This window comes from Pieris rapae, chromosome 7, assembly GCF_905147795.1.
Source record: "Pieris rapae chromosome 7, ilPieRapa1.1, whole genome shotgun sequence".
Taxonomy (NCBI): domain Eukaryota; kingdom Metazoa; phylum Arthropoda; class Insecta; order Lepidoptera; family Pieridae; genus Pieris; species Pieris rapae.
The window spans coordinates 7,751,323-7,773,994 of record NC_059515.1 but is presented as its reverse complement, the minus strand read 5'-3'; the positions used below and the strand labels follow the sequence as shown (position 1 = coordinate 7,773,994).

The following is a 22,672-nucleotide window of genomic DNA, read 5'->3' as shown; positions in this document are numbered from 1 at the left end:
GTGTATAGTGTGAAGATAGGTTAAATATTTATTAACAAGTCTTTTTTAGTATCTGTTAATTTTTATGTTACAGCTTGTTGTCACTGTCATTTGTACTCGTGTGTAAGTGCGAAGTGAATTCGCTCCGGGAAATTAGGTTCGATTTAAAATCGTATATTTTGCGCATAAAATAAAAATTTACTTATTGGATATTTAGATCATTTTCTAAATTATTATCCTTACCTTCAATGATAAAGCAATTTTACGTGAACGTGTTGCGCAATTCACTGACCATGACATAGAGTTGAGAATATTATTTTAGTGTAATCAAAACATTGCAATGGTTTTCGAATCTATTGTGGTAGATGTTCTAAACAGGTTCCTAGGAGACTATGTGGAAAATCTAAATAGATCTCAACTTAAATTAGGAATATGGGGTGGTAAGTTATCCCACTCGCGTACAAATTATGGTTAATGATGTCACACTGCAATCTCTGAATATTTTGATTTTTATGGTATATAATAAAATAATTTTCAGGCGATGTGGTGCTGGAAAATTTGATACTAAAGCAAAACGCTTTAGAAGAACTAAATATTCCAGTTCAAACAGTCTACGGTCATTTAGGTATGTGCCTTCTGACTTATTATTAAAAACACATAAAAAAATATAGAAATCTTTTTATTTATCACCTGAGTCAAAAACGGTTTGTATATAATATAATATTAAAAAGTTATTTAAAAATAAAATAAGTATCTACTTTTAATTAAATGAGGTTATCACAATTAGCATTCATTTAGGCTAACCAAGCCTAAAGGCCACTATGTAGTAACTCAGTTACAGTGACATCATTCTCTCAAATTAAGATTGTGTTTGTGACTCACACAAATATAATTTGAAGGTCAGTATTTATTGTCCTAGGTTAATATTGGAAACTGATTAAAGTGATTTCAGTTGCCATTAAAAAGTATCACACATAATGTGACAAATTAATAATAATTTTTGTAAATGAAATATTTGTTTAGGGTATTGATGAATATTTAAAATACTGTTTGAACTTAATGTTTGTTGATAAATATTACCTAAAATAATTGGAGAATTTGTGTTTTAATTAGGGAAGTTGGTGCTAAAAATACCTTGGAAGAATTTATATGGTGCTTCTGTGGAGGCTACTATTGAAAGATTATTTCTTATTGTAAATCCCAATGCTGAAATCAAATATGACCCAGAAAAGGAAGAAAAGATTGCCCTGGCGGCTAAACAAGCTGAACTTGCAAGAGTTGAGGAGGCAAAAAAAAAGGAAGCCGAGAAAGGTATCCTGTAAGAATATGGATATCATGTATGTGTAATGGCTGGGTATTTTAACACATTTCGTTTTCAGATGAGAACAAACTTGATGAGACATTCGTTGAAAAACTTGTCACTCAAATAATTAAAAATGTACAACTGAAGATATCGGATATACATATTCGTTATGAAGACAGCATAACTAATCCCAAAGCACCATTTTCCTTTGGTATTACATTGCATAACTTGTCTGTTCACACAACAGACGAAAATTGGAAACAAACTGTCATACAAGAGGCTGTTACAAAAATATTTAAAGTAAGATACCGCCTTGTTAGAAAAATATACTAGTATTTCGAGTCTTTGATTTATACTAACTTTAACAGTATTCTTTTAAAAGCTATACAGAAAGTCATTAATTAAGATCTGATGATTACTTAAGCTATTTAGCAACTATTTCACATGAGAAGTTCTTTCACAACCTTAACTTACAAATTTTATGGGATAGACTTAGATAATTTTATAATTGTTAACATTTATACCTACTTAAATAATTGTGTTTAATACAACAAAGTAACCATGAACTTATATTTGTAGGTATTAAATTTAGAGGGTTTAGCAATTTATTGGAACCCAACAACTGAGCTGTATTCTAAGACAAGCCCACAGGAAATAAAAAGTAGATTAGAAAAGGAAATAGCAACGAAAACATCTAAACCCGGGGATTATTTATATGGTAAGCAGTTTTATATTTTGCTTGAACATGAAAGATTAATGTCTTTAATGTTGTGTAGGTAGATGATACACTTTAGTATTGATATTTTCAGTATAATTGAGAGGAACCTAATCTGTATAAAGTTATTGTTATAAAGAAAAGAACAAGTTTTACAGGGAAGAGTTCTTAAGTTGTAGGCAAACTTTATTTTGTTAGATATAGATACTGCAACTATTTTCTTCCTTCACTTGCTTATCTAACTTTGTAATATAATGCCTGCGTTTTTTAGGATCTGAAACAAATTTGTACTTAAATATATTAATAGGCCTAAAAATCGTGTTATTATCAATTCAGTATTACTATGCTATGTTTAAGTCAGAGCAGTTTTACAATTTAAATTACATATAAACTTTTAAAGCCATAAAATTATTATAGAGATACTCGAAGAAACATTTGAAAGTTTTCCCATTCGCCGGTATTATGTACTAATCGTTATTCCAGCCTTGGCACCAATTAACGCGACCGCAAAATTAAAATTGAATCCCAAACCAGAAGGAGATACTCCGAAATTTAACATTCCTAAAGTGATTTTGAGTTTGCACATGGAACAGCTGGCTGTGAATCTGAATAAAGCACAATATCAGGATATGATGCTGTTAGCAGATTCTATGGATCGGATGAGCAAAGGCGCACCTTACAGGTATAGTTCTAAATAAAGCTTTATGTCTAAAAGTCATTTAATCTAGATTTTGGTCACGTATTAAGTATCGTTATACGCGTTAATGCGTATATACAGGTGAGTAAATCCGGCGTAAACTGGTATTAACCGGGTAACAATTTTGGCGTTATGAAAGCTGGCGTACAAAAAAATACCGAAATTCTACTTTTGACGAAATCATGGTCAGTATTTTGCGATCAAACATACAATCTATACATTAGCTAATTCCAATTAGATTCTGGGATTACATATAAAATATGTACATATTTATTGAAAGAAAAAATGTATGCTACCATTAAAATAAATTGTATAACTTCTATGATGAATATTTTAATTTAATTATTAAAAAAACATTAAGGTACGCATAAAAGCCACATTAAAAGAAATAGGCTCATATCGAGTTCAGTACTACAGAGACATTTTCTAGGGTTAGGAAAATGAGTTAAACTTGGATCCCTTACAGAAAATACCGACCAGACCTCAAACAGTACAAGGGTCACTATAAAGAATGGTGGCAATTCGCATACAAATGCATCTTAGAAGAGGAAGTATTACGCAGACGTAAAAACTGGGATTGGAAACATATGTTGTCGCATCGTCAGCTCTGTAAAGACTATGCAAGTGCTTACCAGAATAAGTTGACCTGTCGCGGAAAAGTCTCTACGGAAAACCAATGCGTGCTGGACGAAGCCGAGAAGACATTGGATCTATTTAATCTGGTTGTTATCAGGCAGCAGATAGAGTTAGAGGTATGATATTTGATGATTCCAAATAGCTCGTTTTGGTCTCTGAATTTGATTTTCAATTACTCATAGAATTATAAACTTTGAACTGTCTGTCCCATTTGGCGGTCATATACATTAAGTCAAGATCAGTGATTCCCAACCATTGTGCCATTCCTCCCCCCCACTTTTGCCATTTTAAAAATCTTACGCTCAATGTATAACATACATTAATTTCTAATATTAAAGAACCTAATTTATTCGTAATATTTGTAAATTTAAATTTACAAATAATTGTTATACAGACTTTGCTAAATTAATTTATTATCTTATTTAAATGAGATGCGTTTGATCCCTGCTGCACAGATATTTAGATTGAGATTTATATTAGGTTCCAATTTGATTAGCTTCAGTTTCAAGCCTCCACGTTGTGGTCCAGGCGATTTCGATTGCCCCTTTTGTGGAGCGTTGCCCCCCTGTGGAGCGTTGCCCCACATCGGCCCCACGTCCCAAAACACTGGTGGTATAATGTTGTAGGTTATGCCCTGAATATAGGCACTTGAAAATAAGGCATCGTTCTAACAATTGTGTTTGATTTGTATCTTAATGAATTTATTTGGCCGTACTTGGTTATTATCAAGACAAGTATGCCAATGTTTTTTTTTTCTTTAGGTTGAAAGATTGGGAAAACTAGAAGCAGAAGCTAAAAAGTCCCGTGGCTGGTTTAGTGGCTGGTGGGGCGGTGGGAGCTCCAAGGATGACGAAATGTCTGAAGGCGTGGCTATAAGTAAGAACAATATTTTTATTATTAAAAATTTACGAAGATGACTTGGTTATACTAAACATTTTGAAAATATGATTTATTAGCGACCCGCCCCGGCTTTGCACGGGTGCAATGCTGATACTAAATACACTAAAAATCTGTGAACGTTGTATATAAAAATGTGGGTTATCTATAAGAGATAGACATATATACCATAACGGACTTTTCTGTAGATCTTTTCAATATTTAGTACATTATTTTGATAAAACTCGTAGGGTTCAGCCTGCGTTTGCAATGTAAGCGGAAAAAATGTAATTATATACGACATCACATTAGAAACCTCAAAAATAACAGTACTTCTCCACTATTTAATGGATGTTATTATACATATAAACGTTCCTCTTGAATCACTCTATCTATTAAAAAAACCGCATCAAAATCCGTTACGTAGTTTCAAAGATTTAAGCATACAAAGGGACATAGGGACAAAGAAAGCGACTTTGTTTTATACTATGTAGTGATATAACACAAAAACAGTTGCAATACATTTACAATATTTTCCAATGCAGTTTTTATATTTTTATAATAAGCTATTGTTTAAAATGTAATAGGGTGGACGAAAGTAATAAAAAGCACACGGGTTATCGGAAAACTTAATTCGTATAAAATATTATTAATCTATTTATATGTTTTACGCCAATGCTCACTGTTTAATCGGTGTGACTTTGTTTCATCGACTTTTGTACGCATTATATATGTTTTTCAATAAAATTAAATAAAACGTGTATATACTTAGTACACGCGTTGGATGTTATACTTCTTTGGCGTAACAAGATATTTTTATTTTATTTTTATCTTTCGCCGTTTTCCTATGTGTGTTCTACAACACTAATAATAGAAAAAATTTTAAACCAAGAACTTATGAAATTATGATTCCTACTTTGCACGTAGAAGAACCGTATGAGACGGCCTGGCTCAATGAAATTATATTATATTAATGCAACACCGATTTTGTTTATTATGCCGCAATCCTTTACTATGCAATAACTTTAGTTCAGACGAATTAAGTCAGAGCCAGCGGTGAATCCCAAAAAAAAAAATATTTCAAATCACTTATTAATTAATTATTTTACTTAATTAAATATGACAATTTAATCGGCATATTATAAGTGTAATAGTTTGATTAAAGTTATTTAAAATAATGGCTTTTTTGACGAGGTGCACGATCAATAATTTATATTTTAGACTTATTAATAATTTGAGGACTTCACCGGTCCGAAATGAGGAATCCGATCAAAGCTGACATCGAGGTCTGTTATCCGCTATGCTATTGCGGCAGATAGATATAGGCGGCGGGGAAAATTAATATATAACAGACGTGAAAAAAATTTTTTTTTAAATGAAATATTAGTACTTCTAAATTGTCGATATTAAGATAAAGATTAGGAACTTGTAGACATGTGTATTCATAGTTATGTCTTTGCAAGTTTTTTACGATACTGTTTCAGTGTTTTATATATAAAGTTTTTTTGTTGTTGATAAGTACTTGCCATGTAAAGTAAGTATTTAACTTATCATAGCACCCTCAAAATTGTTATATGATTTATCTGTCTTTAATATTACAGTGAAGCAATTCGAAAAAGCGATGACCTCTGACGAGAAGGAAAAGTTGTTTAGAGCGATTGATTATCAAGAGAATTCGGCGCCGCTTCATTTGCCCATAGAGTATGTCGCCGTAGAGGGGCATTTTAAACTTGACAAGTTGCAAGTGGCCGTCCATGACGTGTCTGAAGTAGTTCGGGCCTGTGTTGAAAATGTTGAATTGGACATGATGCAAAGGCCCAGTGCTAATGCGTTACGGTGAGAATACTCTTAGAAATCGTATTAATTGTAGTACAATAGTAAGAACAAAACTTGTGACTGTCTCATTAGTCTTATAAAGATGTTAGAATAGATATATGTACTTGTTTATTCAAAATAGTGGCGTTTCGTGTTCATTTGTTTTTTTTCTGATGAGGTAGATCAGCCGTTTTTGTTTGATACACGCCTTCGAATTTTTGGCTCTAAGGCGTTTGGAGCGTTTGATGTTTTACTTCACAGTACGAGCGAGTCGTACATGCGTCGCACGCAGCACAAAAGAAGCTTCACAGTTTTGCTTTTGCACTGCTTTGTCTCTTTTTATCGTAGCTTAAACACAATTTGGTTGAAGGAGAGAAGTACTCTACTAATTTGATAAGTAAAGTCGAAATTCATAATTTAATTTTCAATTTTCATTATAGAGTTGACGTGCGTATGAAAGCTTTCACTGTAACGGGTGTACGTCAAGGCGAATTTGTACCGCAACTCGTCACTTCGAAGGAAATAGAGAAAGATGTTAATCTTCTTAATGTACTTTTCGAAACTAATCCATTAGGTAAGTTTTTTTTAGAGTCTTAGGTGAGACATATCGATTATATCGATCATACAATATATTATTAGTATTTTTATCCCAAGTATTAAAATACATATAAATAAACAATTACGACTTTTTGTACAAGTTGAATTACTTATACTGTGTGTATACTGCGTTATTAATAGGTCGCAAATGTTTTACACTAAAACTAAATGACATCATTTCTTTTTATGGGTTGAAATATTTTCTTGACATAAAAGTAATATTATTGACATAAATAATCGTATCGGATTTTTTGATATATCTATTTCGTGATCATAACTAACAAACATTATATATAATAACTAACAATTACACTATAAATATAGTTAAACATGGAATACATACTATTTATCTACAAAAAGGTTCAAACGTTGACAAAATGGAAACATACAATAAAAAATATTCAATACATTTGCTAAGTATTACCTAATTTGGCTTTAGTTTAAAAAGGCATTTAAAGCCCCTTAAATTTTACTATACGTATTGTAATAAATTTGTATTTTTATTAGATGGGAAATGTGATCAGCGCGTTCAAGTACGGGCGCGCCCGTTACAAATGGTGTACGACGCACAAACCGTCATCGAAATTGTTAATGTGTTTAAGCCGCCTTCAGAGTCCACCGCATTGACTACGTAAGTAATATTAAACATTATTAAGGCCAAGCGCAGAAAAAAATCAATCGCATCATTTCTTTTTTCAATTCTTTTTTTCAATTTAAAGAACATTGTATTCCACTTCCAATACTGGTTAATACAATTTCTTTAGGTAACTAGTTGTATGTGTACACAGTAAAAGTGAGAGGCGAAGGAGCCTAGGATGTTCCCAAGTTGATTTATACCCGATTGAATTCATTATTTGAGTTACATGACTTTCAAGAATTTGTGGACAATCAGACATACCTACATATTGTGTTTGGGTGGCTTAGTTTGTCATAAAAGTGATACCCTTATTTGTTCTAGTACAGACTATCTATTGCTCAATATTACTTGAACTGAAATAACATAGAAAGTTTCACAACACCAGAATAAGTTTTACTATTACGATTTTGAACCATGCAATTTATGCCTCTTTTTTTTATTCTGTCGAATTTACTATTAATAAAACCTTTTTGATGCTTCTTAATAGTTTGCAAGCGGCTGCCGAAAATAAGTTGTCGGACTTGAAAGAAAAGTCTGCATTGGGCATGCAGTACGCGGTACATCAGCACACATTTATTGATCTTGATATTGATGTGGCCTCTTCTTACATCGTTGTACCGCAGACTGGGATGTATAAGGGGTGAGTATTGTGGAATTAAAAAAACACATTTAAGTACACAAGATTCGCACGGCACCTTATATTTTTGAAGTGAAATAACACATATAACATAACTACATTACTTAAAAGTATCACTATGTAAGTTACGTTAGGAAAAAAGTTTGCAAGACTTACTTAACTTTGTTAAGAATGTACATAATTTTGCATTTTTTATTTTAATAAAAAAATGTATATAAAATGTAATGATAGGACATTTCTGTATCGTACTGATAACTTCTTTGATTCCAAACAGAAACAATATATTTGTATATTAAAATCGTTATCTCTGGACGTAGCGAATACATTTTTTAAGCAAATTTGTGTTATAGTAAAACACGAAAAATATAACTTAAATTTTATAAATATAAACTAATTAGTACGATAATTATCAATATTTTGATTGAATCATATTAAGGTAAACCATATATTATTACCATATAAATGAACCCATTTCGATGTTTCCATAGTGGTGAAGCAGTGGTAGTGGTAAAACTTGGTGCCATAAGCGTAAAGAGCGATCCGCGAGCCCCTCAACTGGATGTTCATCAACTGTATCGCTCCGGATTGCAAGATGACGACATATTGGCGCAGATTACCGCGCATAGCTATGACAAGATGGCTTTGAGGCTCACTGAAATTCAGGTACGAACTCCATTGTTATGATTTATATAATTTAGCAGACGAGTTTCAATCTATATATAAACTATAATGTAAGCAATCAATTAGCGATGTCCTTATCTAAGAGCACTGTTAGCCTAGTGGTTTATGAGTCTTTTTTATCACATTTACAGGTTGCGAAGCAATTTGGTCCTTCGAGCCGGATTTTTATAAATTTGTTTAATTCTACAGGTTGTCATCGCATCTCCAAATGAAGATTGGCAATCAGCGATCGCCTCAAACGAAGCAACATACTTACATCTTCTACAACCAACGAATTTGGTCATACAAATACACAAATGCCTCATAACTGATGATCCGAGGATGCCTAAGATCAAAATAAAGGGGGAGTTACAGAAAATCGCTGTCAGTGTATCGGAGGATAGGTAAAAATATATTTTTACTCATTAGGTATTTTTTCAATATTGCATGGATTTTGACGGTCATCGAAGGTTGGTTTCGTTTTTAAAATCAGTTTTACAGAGAAGTCCTGCTTCTGAATATAAAATATGTTATATGACGTCATCAAGATTTTATGTTAAGCAGCGACTCATTGCAGCTATGGTTTATCTAGTCTGTTGAAGAAAAAAATCTCCATACTTGATACATAAGGATGGTTCATCTAAGATTAATTTAAACTAAAAATAATGTTATAAAAACATATATTTTTTATCATTTGCAGGTTATTAACTCTATGTGAAATATTGGTTGGGATGCCTTTACCCCGTTCTGATGAAACGACACAACTAAAGGTATATCTTTCTTCAGAGTTTTTGTTTCTAAATGAGTAAAACTCAAAAAGTTTCTTCTAGGTCTTCTATTATACACTTTATAGGTCTCTTTTAATTTTTATTAAACCTGTTTTTGTAAGTAATTATAGCAATTTTTCAACGAAATATTTGAGTCGGACAAACACTACAAAGAACAAAAACCTAAAATATGTAGGTTTTGTCATGTGCCTTGTGGAATTAAAAAAAAATATTTTTCTTAAAGATATTTTGCTACAAATTTGCGTACACTATGACGGGCCGTGTTATTGAATCCCAAATTGTTACACAAGGAAGCGGTGCTCCGGTAAAATTTATATGAAAGTGATTAATAACACTACTAGAGTAGTTGTCACCTTCATTATAGATTAATTGTATACAGATCCATTTATGACGTAAAAATATTAGAGATATAAAAAGAGTTTAGTATTGGAGTATCTTTATATTGTATTTTATACGAGGAGAAATGTAGATATAATTATAATACATTTATTTTAGTTATGTAATTGCGATAATGTTTGCATTCGATGGCGTTATTATCTAGTTTTCTATACACAAAAAAAAATATTCCATTTACACATCAGACTCACCGTGTCATTTCTGTGATAACATCGATGTTATTTTTTCGTACCTGGCTATTCTAAGCTAGCTATGGTCTATGGATATTTGGACAGTTTTAATAAAATATATGTTTTATGTATTTTTGCACTTCTTGACAACCTTATATAATCAAAAAACCTTATATAATTCACCGTGGTTGCCTGGAAGAAATCACTCGAAATCGATGCCGCCGCCAGTTGCCCTCCTTTTCATTTAATTATGTAAATTGTTTTATATTTCTGTATGCAACGAAGTATTTATATATAATTTACGTAATCGTGGCGATTCCAATGGTTAAGACGTCATCTTGACTGAATTCCGGAAATTTTAGTGTATCTATTTATGTAAAACCTTCGTAAGTTTGAGTTTTTGGGGGTTTTATTTTGTCACATTCTAATGATTTTTAGGCAAGTGAATCTAAAGCGTCTAGTTTGTCGCTCTTGAGATATTTAGACCCAGCTGAGAAGCAAAAGCGAGATACTGCGAGATCAAAACAAAGGAAAAATGAAGAACACACGGTGCAACTTACTGAACTCGAAGCGTTCTTCATTATGAAAGGTTTTTAATACTCATTTTATTATATTATAGAAATAGAATAGTAGTCTCTGTTTAATTTAGTGCCAAGTAGTTTTACCTCTAATATAAAAACCTTATTAGAATCAATGAAATTAGTATTCTTATTAATAATACTGATTTAGATTGAGTTTTTAAGTATAAAATGAAACGATCGCGTATACACATTTGTGTGTTATTTTACAAAAATACTGGTTGAAGAACAACCAATTCGAATAATGTAACTTGACTTGACTTAAAAAATGATAAATTGCGCAATTTTACGTATATTTTTGATGTATATCAGGTATTTTCTTTAGCGAACAGTGTAAGATTTATAAAAAATTGTTTAGTAGTTTTTGAGTACCTAAAATGTAAACAGGTATTTGATATCAGGATGAATTATTTATTATCTTTATTTATCATTTTGTTGCTTTTTCAGAATTAATCTTAAGCGTGAACCGCAAAACGAAGGACCCGCAAGTATACGATAAGTTCCTAGTATTCTCATTAAATTTATTGGAAATAAAAGCCACCCAGAAGACTTTCACTCTCGAAGCAGCAGTGAGACTCGGTTCAGTGGATATGCAGCATCATAGAAGTGGACATAAGACCATACCAATGATTACCACCACCACAGATTTCCAAGAACATGATAATATTGAAGAGCAGTACTTATTCGCTGTTACGTATACTAATGTAAGTGTCTTTTTACTTGTCAAAACGAATCGAATATTTGGCCAGAAACTCAGAAACGGATGCTCGGCTTCCCATGATTTCATCAATATGTTTCATAACATTTGACTAGGTTCGGAAATAACCATAATTAACCGAAGTTTTGGAAAACTCAATTGATATTTTTATTTGACGCCTTTTGACGTGGGATTACAATCTAGAGGTCTCGCGAGATCGTCGAATGATGTACTATAACGTACAGGTTGTACGTACTTACATATGTACGTAACCTCAATACGTAAATTTGAATGAATGCACATATACAATTACAGCATAGCTTCATAAAAAGTCCAGGGCAGAAGTACTTTTTAAGAATATAAACTTTCTAATATTCGCGAAAGTCTATGTTCTCAGTATGGGGCGCCTTTTTTTACAGGAGTTGAGTTAATTTTATTGTTTGACTATAGTGATTCCAATAACATAATATGGTATTATGTTATCGGAATCACGAATTTTCACAGCTTCTCTGAAACAACACTGGCGGCGCTGGTTGTTGATTATATTATTTATATTTATTGCAATTTAAAGTGGACTGTAATTTTCTTAATACGGTTGCTCAATATTTGGGTCTTGTACTGGAGAAAGAAAGAAAGGACACGGCACAGTACCTTCAACCTTCTCGGCTTCCTTTCTTATGTCTGGATGTGGCTTCTTGCTGCTGGATTTGAGCTTCTTCACTAACTTTATCACAGACACCGATATATATAGCACAAAACAATTATTACAATAAACAAGATAAATAATTAATAAGGTTATATGAAACGATACGATGCGTGCGGAGACCGAAACAAATATTAACACAATGCGAGGCGTCCAAATTAATACTACCCGCTGCTCAACTTTCCTTTTTCTTAAATGTCGACGCATTATTATGCGTCACCTACAGCCCGTTCCGGTACTAGTGCCGTCATAGGGAAGGACATTAAGGAGGGATATATTGAGCAACCATTAAGATAAAAAAAATGCGAATTTGGCGCAACCATTCCCCCGGGCTTGAAGGGTGGCCTTCAAAATAAAAAAACAATAAACAATAAAATAAACTAGAATACAATAGTCGAAAAGTTCATTAAGCTTAATAATCTACCTAGTGATCTATTAATCTAATCTATACAAATGTAATATAATATAATAATGCGAGAGGTACCGGGATCATTGGATAGCGTGCGACACAGTGGCCGCGAGTTCATCACTGCCTCGATCTGTGCAAGTACCGTGCTGAACTCCTCGAACGTTAGAATTTGATCACCTATCACCCGGTATAAATGAGTCTTTACACTTTTGATTGCCGCTTCCCAACTACCACCAAAATGTGGAGCGTTAGGCGGAATCATTTGCCATGTAATAGGATTTTCGTTTAATACGCAGCGAAAGTCCTCACTGAATGCGTTAGAAAAAATGAAATTTTGAAGTTCGCTTAAATAGGAACGTGCACCAATAAAATTGGTTCCATTATCAGAATAAATGACTTGGATTGGACCTCTGCGCGACATGAATCGTTTTAAAGCATTCAGAAATGAGTTAGTACTTAAATAAGTTGCGGTTTCTATGTGAATCGCTCTTGTCACAAGACATATAAATACGCAGATATAAATCTTTTCACTTTTACTACCCCGTCTACGAATAGGGGTATATGATAAATCACTATAGAATTTCTTCCATGCTTTAATAATATGAGGAGGAGCAATCTCATCCCAATCCTGTTTTAAAAGCCAAAGCTCCTTTATTAGAAGTTTTACGTGTAGTATGAAAGGTGCGGCAAAACCTAGCACGTCCCATAAACGGGCAATGATAGAAAGCATATTACGCTTAGTTGCTGTGACATTAGTTAAGTTACTTACTTCGAACGAGAAGGTATCTGATTTTGAATCCCATTTTACACTTAAAACTTTATGAAACTCATTTGAGTCAAAATGAACTGCTTGCGGATGCAAATGATGGGAAGGTAAAGAAGAAAGTAACTTTTCAGAATTACTAGACCATTTTAAAAGTTCAAATCCACCAGCTGAAAACATTTTAATAAGTTGAGAGGATACTTCAACTGCTTCGGGAATCGAATCGCAACTACAGAAAATATCGTCCATATAATAATTACCACGATCAATAACGTCAGCAGCCAAAGGATATTTGGCCCTTTCATCATCGGCTAGTTGTTTTAAAGTCCGAAGCGCTAAATATGGGCTTGAAGAAAATCCAAAACAAACGCGCTTAAATTCAAATAATTGTAACGGATCAGACGGATCAAATCTATAATAAACGCGTTGATATTTATTATGTTCAGGAAGGGTTTTCAGTTGTAGATACATCTGTTTAACGTCAGCGCAAAAGGCGATAGGGAGCGTTCTAAACCGAAGTAGAACTGCAAATAAGTCAGGCTGTAAGTTAGGACCGACATGTAAAATATCATTAATCGATATGTTATTATCAGTCTTCGCGCTGGAATCGAGCACCATTCTAATTTTGGTGCTTATAGATGACTCACGAATTACACCGTGATGTGGAATAATGTAACCTATATTGTCGCACTGATCTACTACAGGAGAAATATAATCTTTTTCCAGATATTCAATGAATATTTTGTCGTATGCCTCACGATAACTAGGCGATGATTGTAATTTACGTTCGAGTGACATAAACCGCTTTTTAGCTATGTCCATAGAAGAACCCAGATTAAGAGGGCTTTTCTTCAATGGAAGTGCATCAACATATCGACCTGACAATTCACGATACGTGGTAGTCTTATATATGCGTTCACACTCTTCCTCTTCCTCACTAAGGAAAGCGGAAGACTTAGATGACGGCTCCTCAAGCTCCCAGAATCTTCGCAAAATGTTTTCTAAAGGGATACTCGAGTAAGCGCATAAAACCGATGAACTTTTTATATTAAAATTTGTAGACAAAATAGGCGCTTCACCCATTAAAATAAAACCAAATGTGGTTTGAACAGCATCAGGCATACCAGGCGGTCCCTGGATACGACCCTGCTTGAGTAGTTTCGAAAACAGCTGCGCACCGATTAACATATCAATCTGACCGGGTTCATGAAATATATCATCGGCGAGCGGTACGTTAAACAAATACTCCAACTTCGATCTATCAACCTTAGAAGTGGGTAAATAATCCGTAATGCGTTTCACGATTAAAGAATTAATAGAATATTTAATATTTTTATCAAAACGAGAGGATATAACAATATTGGTTGCTCCTATTATATCATTCGAACAGCCACCAAACCCGTTCACAAACATAGGTTCGGAAAACGTATTGTAATTTAATAGTAACCTTTTACAACACTCAGTCGTTATAAAATGATTTTGAGAGCCGTTGTCTATAAGACAACGCAAAATATGCGGGTTACCACGCATATCAAGAGTACATACGCGGGCAGTACCAAGTAAAACCGTTGACGGTTGTGATATTAGAGTATTCGCTTCATTCTGCAATGAACACAGAGAAATCGGCGCGTGATTGTTATTAGGTTCGTCAAAGGAGCCAGACGCGACGCGCGGGGTACTGTCGACTAGCAATGACTCACGCTGCGACTCAATGGCTTGCGCGTTTGATCGCAGTCCAACGATAGCAGGTTCGAACGGTTTCTCCTGTTCATTAAACAAACTGGAATTTAACGAAAAATGCAGCAATGTATTGTGCGTATTAGAATTACATGTTTTACAACTTTTAACAGAATTACAATTTGTGGTTTTATGTTTTACGCTTAAACACTTCACACAATAATTTCGTTTTTTAATGATATTGAATCGTTCTTTTGCATTTAATTTTAAAAAATCAGGACAACCGTATAACTGATCATGATTTTTACTATGACATAAAGGATATTTTAAATTAGTTTGATCAGAGTTAGAAGTTACAAAAGATTTCACGGTTTTGGCATATTTATTATTAGCCGGTTTAATAATAATAGAATTTGTTCGATCCAAAACTTTACACTGTTCTCTTAAAAACATAACTAATTGCGTGTAACAGGGTAATTTTTCTTTTCTAACGGAATTCTCAAATGAAATAATTGTTTCGTTATCTAATTTTTTAAGTGCCAAAAATAAAAATAAAAAATTCAATTTATTAGGTATTTCTAGGTTTTCAAATGCTGCGATTGATGTAACAAAATTATCAAGAAAATTATTTAAACCCTCTGTAGAAGAACTAGTTAATGTTTTGAAATTATATATATTATCTAAATACTGAAAGCCGAGAGACCGTATATCTTGATATTTATCAACCAAGGTAGAATAAATTAAATTATAATTATTCGCGGTTGGATTTATGCCAGCGATCACAGTTAGGGCCTTACCTGTTAGTTGCCCACAAAGATAAAACACCTTTTCTGAGTTCGAAATTGACCCATTATTATGCACTAAATGGTTAAAGGCTTCATAAAACGACGTCCAATTATTTGGGTCGCCATTAAACTGTGGTAATTTAATTGGAGGCAATTTTAATTTCGGGTGATCTAATTTCTCCTCAGGTGAAGTATTTTTAATTTCCTGCAGCTTACTTTGTATGGTTACGTACAGGTCCTCAAAGGACTCCCATGTTTGAAAAGAAGGAGTGAACTGAGGGTTATGCTTCATTTGTTCAATATTTAATTGAGTTACTAACTCATTAAATTCACTACGAAGTACTTGTATATTAAACGTTTTAATTTGGAAATTTTTTTCGTCTTCTTTACTATTAATATTTAACGACAAATCGTATAATGATTGCATCTTAGAAAAATACGAATTTTGTCGGGCTTGTAATAATAATATGGAACTTTGAACATGTTCTAACTCGATTGGTGAACATTCACCGGCCTTTGTTCTTGTTCTTTTGTCCATATTATCTACAAATAATTATTAATCGTTTCAAAATTAACTTTATAAAATAAAAAATAAAAAAAATAAAAAAATTAAATATGAACAATACGATTAAATTAAACTATAAACAGATTTATTTCGATTGTTCAATATGAAACAATTTTTAGAAACAAGTGATGTAGGTACTAATGTTACGCATGATCATTCTCACCAAATCAGGCACAATATATTATTAAATACGTAATACGTAATACGGTATATGAAATACGGATAATAGATTTATAAATACATATAATATTTAAAATCTATATTAAAATTGTCGTTATACAGGTAATAAAAAATGCCCACCGGCAATTTCACCTAACGAACAAAATTGAAAGAAAATATACGAAAATAAATATGCCTAACTATGAGATATGATACATATACGGCTCGAAAAGGACCAAAAAAAATGGCGGCGCTGGTTGTTGATTATATTATTTATATTTATTGCAATTTAAAGTGGACTGTAATTTTCTTAATACGGTTGCTCAATATTTGGGTCTTGTACTGGAGAAAGAAAGAAAGGACACGGCACAGTACCTTCAACCTTCTCGGCTTCCTTTCTTATGTCTGGATGTGGCTTCTTGCTGCTGGATTTGAGCTTCTTCACTAACTTTATCACAGACACCGATATATATAGCACAAAACAATTATTACAATAAACAAGATAAATAATTAATAAGGTTATATGAAACGATACGATGCGTGCGGAGACCGAAACAAATATTAACACAATGCGAGGCGTCCAAATTAATACTACCCGCTGCTCAACTTTCCTTTTTCTTAAATGTCGACGCATTATTATGCGTCACCTACAGCCCGTTCCGGTACTAGTGCCGTCATAGGGAAGGACATTAAGGAGGGATATATTGAGCAACCATTAAGATAAAAAAAATGCGAATTTGGCGCAACCAACACTCCAATTTTTGAATCTTCCGTCTGTCTGCTTTTGTGTATAAACATAATTATTAAGAAATATTCCAGGTTGACAAGAAATGTCCCGAATTCAGGAGTCGCTATGGTTCTGTGGAACAATTAATCGAACTGGACTTTACAGCGTTAGAACTCTTACTTCACCTGCAAGGTTTGCAAGAGATTCTGGTCATTATTAATAATTATCAGGTTAGTAATTTGATGTAAATAAAAACTTTGTTAAATTTCTTTTGCATTGTTTAATATATAAGTAAATAAAGCCTTGTTCATAACAAAACAGTTTAAGAGGACCGTTTTGAGAAAAGTATTCTATCTGTCTCTTTTCTTCACAGCGTAAAGTTTGACAAAAAGAGACAAATACTAGCTTAGTTACAGTATGACGGAATTACTTTAATTAGATGCGGATTTTATTTTCAGACTCGTCTCAATGCAATTCAAAGTACGGTAGACCGATACGCCAATGCTGGTCCGTTGGAGACGATTATGGAGGATGAAGAGTTGCTGTCCATTGTCAAATCTAAAGGTAAGTCAATTACTTTAAAATATTTATGATTTAACAGTACATATTACAGTTTAATACCTTTTTTGGAAGATGACCTTATTTGGGGCGCATATCAGTCGTATTTCTACGCCAGTAGGTTTTGACTATTTTCTAAATGCTTAGAAAACGATAAAGAAAGCTTTGCCAATTTTTTTTCAAAGACTCACTCTGTTTTCTAGTTTTTTTTAATAGCCAATCACGTGATCATATAATCTTGAAGAGGCTTTATAACCGTTGTACCCTTCGTAATAGGCGATCACCCTAAAACGTCTAAAAAAGCAAGTGATGATATGCCTTTTTCTTGGTGCCTTTTTTAAAGTTTTTTATTAAGTCCATATTTGTGTCATAGTGTCAGTAATCTCTATTAATTTTAGCGAGTGTATCAAAAGTGTCGCGTCGTAAACAAGTGGAGAGTATACAACTGAAAGTGAACGTTAAGATTGGGGCAGTGGAGATCAAATTCGAGAATGATATTCGGCCTTTATCATTGCTCAAATTGCATGGGGCCACGGCGGGATTAGTACTGAAAGCGTCGTATACGCAGGTCGATTGCGCAATTTCCTCTATCAAAGTCGAGGATTTGAATCCAGCTACTGTTCACAAAGAGGTTCGTATTAATAATTTGCCTCATTATTAATGAAATTAGCATGAATAAATTGCAAATATTTACTAAAAAAACCATCGATTTAATCATTTATTATAAATTAAACGAAAGTGATTTATTAAGATGGAATGAATTTTTAAGATCAACTTATACACACTAATACACACATTGCACATTCCGACTCACACATCAACAAGTAAATTATTAGTACATCGTTCGTCGTATACATGGTGTTATCCGAGTTGGCAGTATTTTTTAACAAATTTATTAAATGTTACTTTAAAAAATCTCTGTTAAACTGTCAAATAAAATTAAGAAATATTGTTTAACAGGTTGACAATAAGTCAAGTCAAGTGGTGGATGTTTGGTTCAAACTCTCTTGTTGATTGATATAGTTCTACTTTTAGTTTAAAAATTAAAATGTATCAGAAACATACATTTACGTTGTTTGTTTTAATCGAAATTTTAAGCCAATATTTTTAACTTTCAGATATTAAAAGTCATCGGTGGTGACGTGATGAATGTACAAATAGTGTTGTATAATATCGAGCAATTCCCGAGTGTTAGTGACATCAATATGTCGATAGACGCGCAGATCAACTGTCTGAGGATTGTCTTTCTAAACTGGTTCCTTACTTCTATGTTGGTAAGTATGTGAATACTTTAAGATGAATGTTAATTTTTTTAACAGTACCGCCGAGATATGGGAAAATATTTACGAAAAACAAACTATAACCTCATTTTTAATTTCGAAGAATTCTGGCATTTTAAGTGTTGCTACTTAGTTACTTACTTAATTAGTCCAATTTGACCCATTTGAGGGCACCAAAAAAAAATTGCTACATATTTTGTTTTTTACCTACAAAAACATATATCTAAATTTTATTTAAAAATAAGTATGTCCAGTATTTGGAACATCAAATCAAAATAAAGGTACCCGACGAGCAGTTAGTTAAGTTATTGCGCTATTAGCTAACTTAACAACGTCTTATAATTCCTACCGTACAAAACAATCTATATTCAAACATATTCATAGAAACCAATTTTGTGTCTCTATTGGTATAATTGCTATACTTTAGAATCGACGGCAGCACTTAGATAAATGCTTAGAATAAGCTAAGGTATAAAGTATTTTACTACGTATTCGATATCATAATAAATTTTATATAACCGAAACTAATTTTAAGAATGCATGGGATTGCGACTAATCGTTTGTTATTTCAACGGAATTCTAGCCCACAAAAATGCTATGAATAAATCGGCCACGGCCAAAATGTACCTTCAAATTCTTGGTAGCACTAATATTGTTTCATTTACATTTGTAACATGTACCTTAATTTTCCAGGAATTTTTAAACAATTTCCAAGCAGCCCAGGAAGCTATAATAGAGGCGTCATCTCAGGCAGCTGAAGCCGCGAGAGCAAATGTGCAAAACGCATATCAGAACTCAACTAAACTGGCGTTAAAATTGAGATTGGCCGCCCCAATCATTCTAGTACCGGAGAACTCGACTAGTATGAACGCTATCATGCTAGATTTTGGACGCATGACTATTAATAATAAGTTCGTCGATTTGCCACTTGCAGTAAGTAATTTTAATGTTGTTTTCAGACACGTTTAAAATCCTTTTACTACTACTTATAAGGATTTTTTAGACTTTTTGTACATTATTAAAACTAGCTACACGCATTTTTTCTATATATATAGTTTAGTCTATAAACCTTTTCGACATGTACATTTCGTATTTCAGTTAAAGTCGTCTGTACTTGCATATATTAACTTGTTAACTAGGTCCAAAGAATTATAAACCTTATAGCCATGTGATAGGGTCTCATTTCCTGAGACATGGTAACCTTTCATTGTAGCCATAAATATAATGAGAAAGAGCTGATCTCAAACAAAATAACAGTTACTCTGATTAAAATATGTATTGTATATTATATTGATATTAGAAAACAATTTTTTAAACCTTTATTTTATTAAAGTATTCCTACAGCTAATCACTAAACAATATTCAAACAACTACATTACACACAAAAGCCAAAATGGAATACACATTGAAACAGAAACATAAAGCACAGTTTTACAAAACACAGTTCTAAGATTGATAAATTGATAGATATTTGATATGAAGGAACAAACAAAGCTATTATTAGTAAAAGATAAGCACCTGAGTTTTTTCAATATTTTTTTAAAGAATTTTTTAGTCGATCGATTTGCTGGTAATTTATGTTGTAATTTATAATAAAATTATTAATTGTTACGATTTTCAAGTTTGTGGATACCATCAGTTATATGTATATTTTTTTTTCTAGGACGTAAGCAATAAAGTGACAGTGGACGAATTGACCCTGGAACTGGAAGAGGTGAGAGTGTCATGCGTGCAGCTCAGTGAGAATAGCTCGGACGTGTCTCACGAACGTAAGCTGTTGCGGCCGACCAGCTTCAAGCTGTTAGTCAAACGCAGCCTTTCGAGCTGGTACGAGCCTTTGCCCGATCTTGATGTCTCTGGGAGGATGAAGACTATTGCTGTAAGTATTCATTTACCAATATAAAGGCCATCAGCGCACACGTATCAAGTTTCAGGTTTCCGTGTTATATGTAACTTGACATTGACTGGCCTCCTCCTACATATATGTACATATATAGTTCTCAATACAAACATGAGATACATGTTTTATGATTTTTTTTTTGAATTTATATTTATCATATTATTATTTGTCATTCATTCCATATTCCAAAAACTCGATAAAATAGAGGCTCTGGCAGATCCAATGTCTTTTCATAAGATTAATTTCTTGTCTAGTGCAAGATAGTTTCTTGACGTAAAAAGTAGATAACATATGTATTTTTTATAAAAAAAAATTGTATTATTATTAAATTTATCATATTTCCTCAAAAAATCGATAAAATAGATGTTGTAGCCGGTACCAACGCATTTTCTTAAGTCATAAATTTGTTAGTTCACTAGAAATTATTTACGTGTAAACTAGAAATATTACATATTTATTTTTATCAAAATTTACAGTAATAGAATTTCATCATATAAAATGTCTTTTCTCTTTCAGATAACAGTTGGTCACAGTGATTACAAGAGTATAATGAAGATTCTCAATCAAAATCTGCAAGAAGGACATAGTAAATGTGAGGAAGCGAAACCACAGAATGTCGGAAAAGTGACTTCGAAGCCCGCAGTGAAAAGCCAGACGAGCAGAACGACACGGTCTACTGTGGCTGTCGTAACTCTGAAAGAGACGAAGAAACCACGAACAACGATCAAGTTTTCCTTTACTATGGACAGTTTTGTCATTGATCTCATGAATACAGTTGTGGTAAGTACAAGTAGACATTGCAGGCTCGTTACACTAATATTATAAACATGAATATATATATTATTAGAATTTATGGTGTATTTAATTTCTACTGAATGTTGTATTGTACAAGTGTTAGAAAGTTGATATATTAAATTTGGGCGAAATAAAAAAAACGTGTGTACTTATTTAAGTACACGTAGAAATCTGACACCTATAATTTTTTGACATGTCAGAGATGGTAAACCTTTTTTGCCGGGCACATTTTTCAATTTCAATACTAGTCTGAACGTCTGAGTCTATACATATTTTGGACGAAAAAGTCCTTCGTTTTAGAAGTTAGTAGGTTGACGACCAATGACTGTACAATATTGGTTATCATGGAAATTATGTTCAAGATAGATTTCAAAAAATTTAATGTATTCCACAGTCAGAAGAATTACAGTTCACAAAAGATGTGGAGTTGGCCCGGTTTTGCCTCGCGTTACTCTCAGTCAAAGGTCGTATGTTCTCCGACGGGTCCCTGCATACTTCTGTGTTGCTTGTTGACTGTACATTGGATGATACAAGGCCTGGCAGAGGCGCTAAGATAACTAGGTAAAAATTATTGCGCGAACCAATTTTCATATTTTTTCCCCCAGATATTGTTTGTTTTAATTCATAAGTTTTAAATTTTTTTAAGCAATGGTGAAAGTACTTATTTTATAAAAAATTTATCTATCTTTTAAATTAAGTCGTAAGTTAAGAAATTTTTTAAATAATCGGCTGCCATTTTGATTATATAATAACATCAATGTCAGATAAGATTTGCCAATTTCAAAATTTCAATAAACAATATAACCGATTTTATTTTGATGTTATTAAATTAGCCTATTTTCATCCATAATTATATATTCTTTCAGATATTTAGAGAGACGTCGCGACAGACCAGACGTATTCGATCAAAGTGATAAACAACAGGACAATATTATGGAGGCGCATGACAAGATTCGAAGCATGATCGATATTACGTATACTATGAAAAACTCTGATACATTCAGTAAGTAGTTTCACGTGTATTATTTCATTTAAAGTTCATACAAATTATCCAGTTAAGATTGTTTTAAAAAATCTAGAATGCACTATGTTTTTATGAGAAATGATCTCGTGACAATGCTTGCCATATTTAATGCGGTATTAAATTTTAGTAAATTAATTAATTTAAAA

At 32.8% G+C, this 22,672-nt stretch overlaps 1 protein-coding gene across 2 annotated transcripts in view; it reads left to right on the top strand.

The window, feature by feature from the left end:
• Positions 1–22,672, top strand: part of LOC110994617 (vacuolar protein sorting-associated protein 13) — a 47,692-nt gene continuing 25,020 nt past the window's right edge. The window contains exons 1-26 of one of the 2 annotated variants that reach the window (XM_022261385.2): positions 1–419; positions 518–604; positions 1,093–1,290; positions 1,359–1,582; positions 1,862–2,000; positions 2,481–2,679; positions 3,161–3,446; positions 4,092–4,206; positions 5,808–6,042; positions 6,462–6,595; positions 7,126–7,249; positions 7,743–7,895; positions 8,381–8,555; positions 8,763–8,956; positions 9,253–9,322; positions 10,345–10,495; positions 10,932–11,188; positions 17,062–17,199; positions 17,428–17,533; positions 17,926–18,158; positions 18,646–18,801; positions 19,501–19,740; positions 20,471–20,686; positions 21,224–21,487; positions 21,897–22,063; positions 22,369–22,505. In XM_022261385.2, the coding sequence (XP_022117077.2) occupies positions 320–419; positions 518–604; positions 1,093–1,290; positions 1,359–1,582; positions 1,862–2,000; positions 2,481–2,679; positions 3,161–3,446; positions 4,092–4,206; positions 5,808–6,042; positions 6,462–6,595; positions 7,126–7,249; positions 7,743–7,895; positions 8,381–8,555; positions 8,763–8,956; positions 9,253–9,322; positions 10,345–10,495; positions 10,932–11,188; positions 17,062–17,199; positions 17,428–17,533; positions 17,926–18,158; positions 18,646–18,801; positions 19,501–19,740; positions 20,471–20,686; positions 21,224–21,487; positions 21,897–22,063; positions 22,369–22,505 (4,498 nt within the window). In that variant the 5' untranslated portion in view covers positions 1–319. The remainder of the gene's footprint in view (positions 420–517; positions 605–1,092; positions 1,291–1,358; positions 1,583–1,861; positions 2,001–2,480; positions 2,680–3,160; positions 3,447–4,091; positions 4,207–5,807; positions 6,043–6,461; positions 6,596–7,125; positions 7,250–7,742; positions 7,896–8,380; positions 8,556–8,762; positions 8,957–9,252; positions 9,323–10,344; positions 10,496–10,931; positions 11,189–17,061; positions 17,200–17,427; positions 17,534–17,925; positions 18,159–18,645; positions 18,802–19,500; positions 19,741–20,470; positions 20,687–21,223; positions 21,488–21,896; positions 22,064–22,368; positions 22,506–22,672) is intronic. The other variant, XM_022261396.2, reaches the window with a different exon arrangement.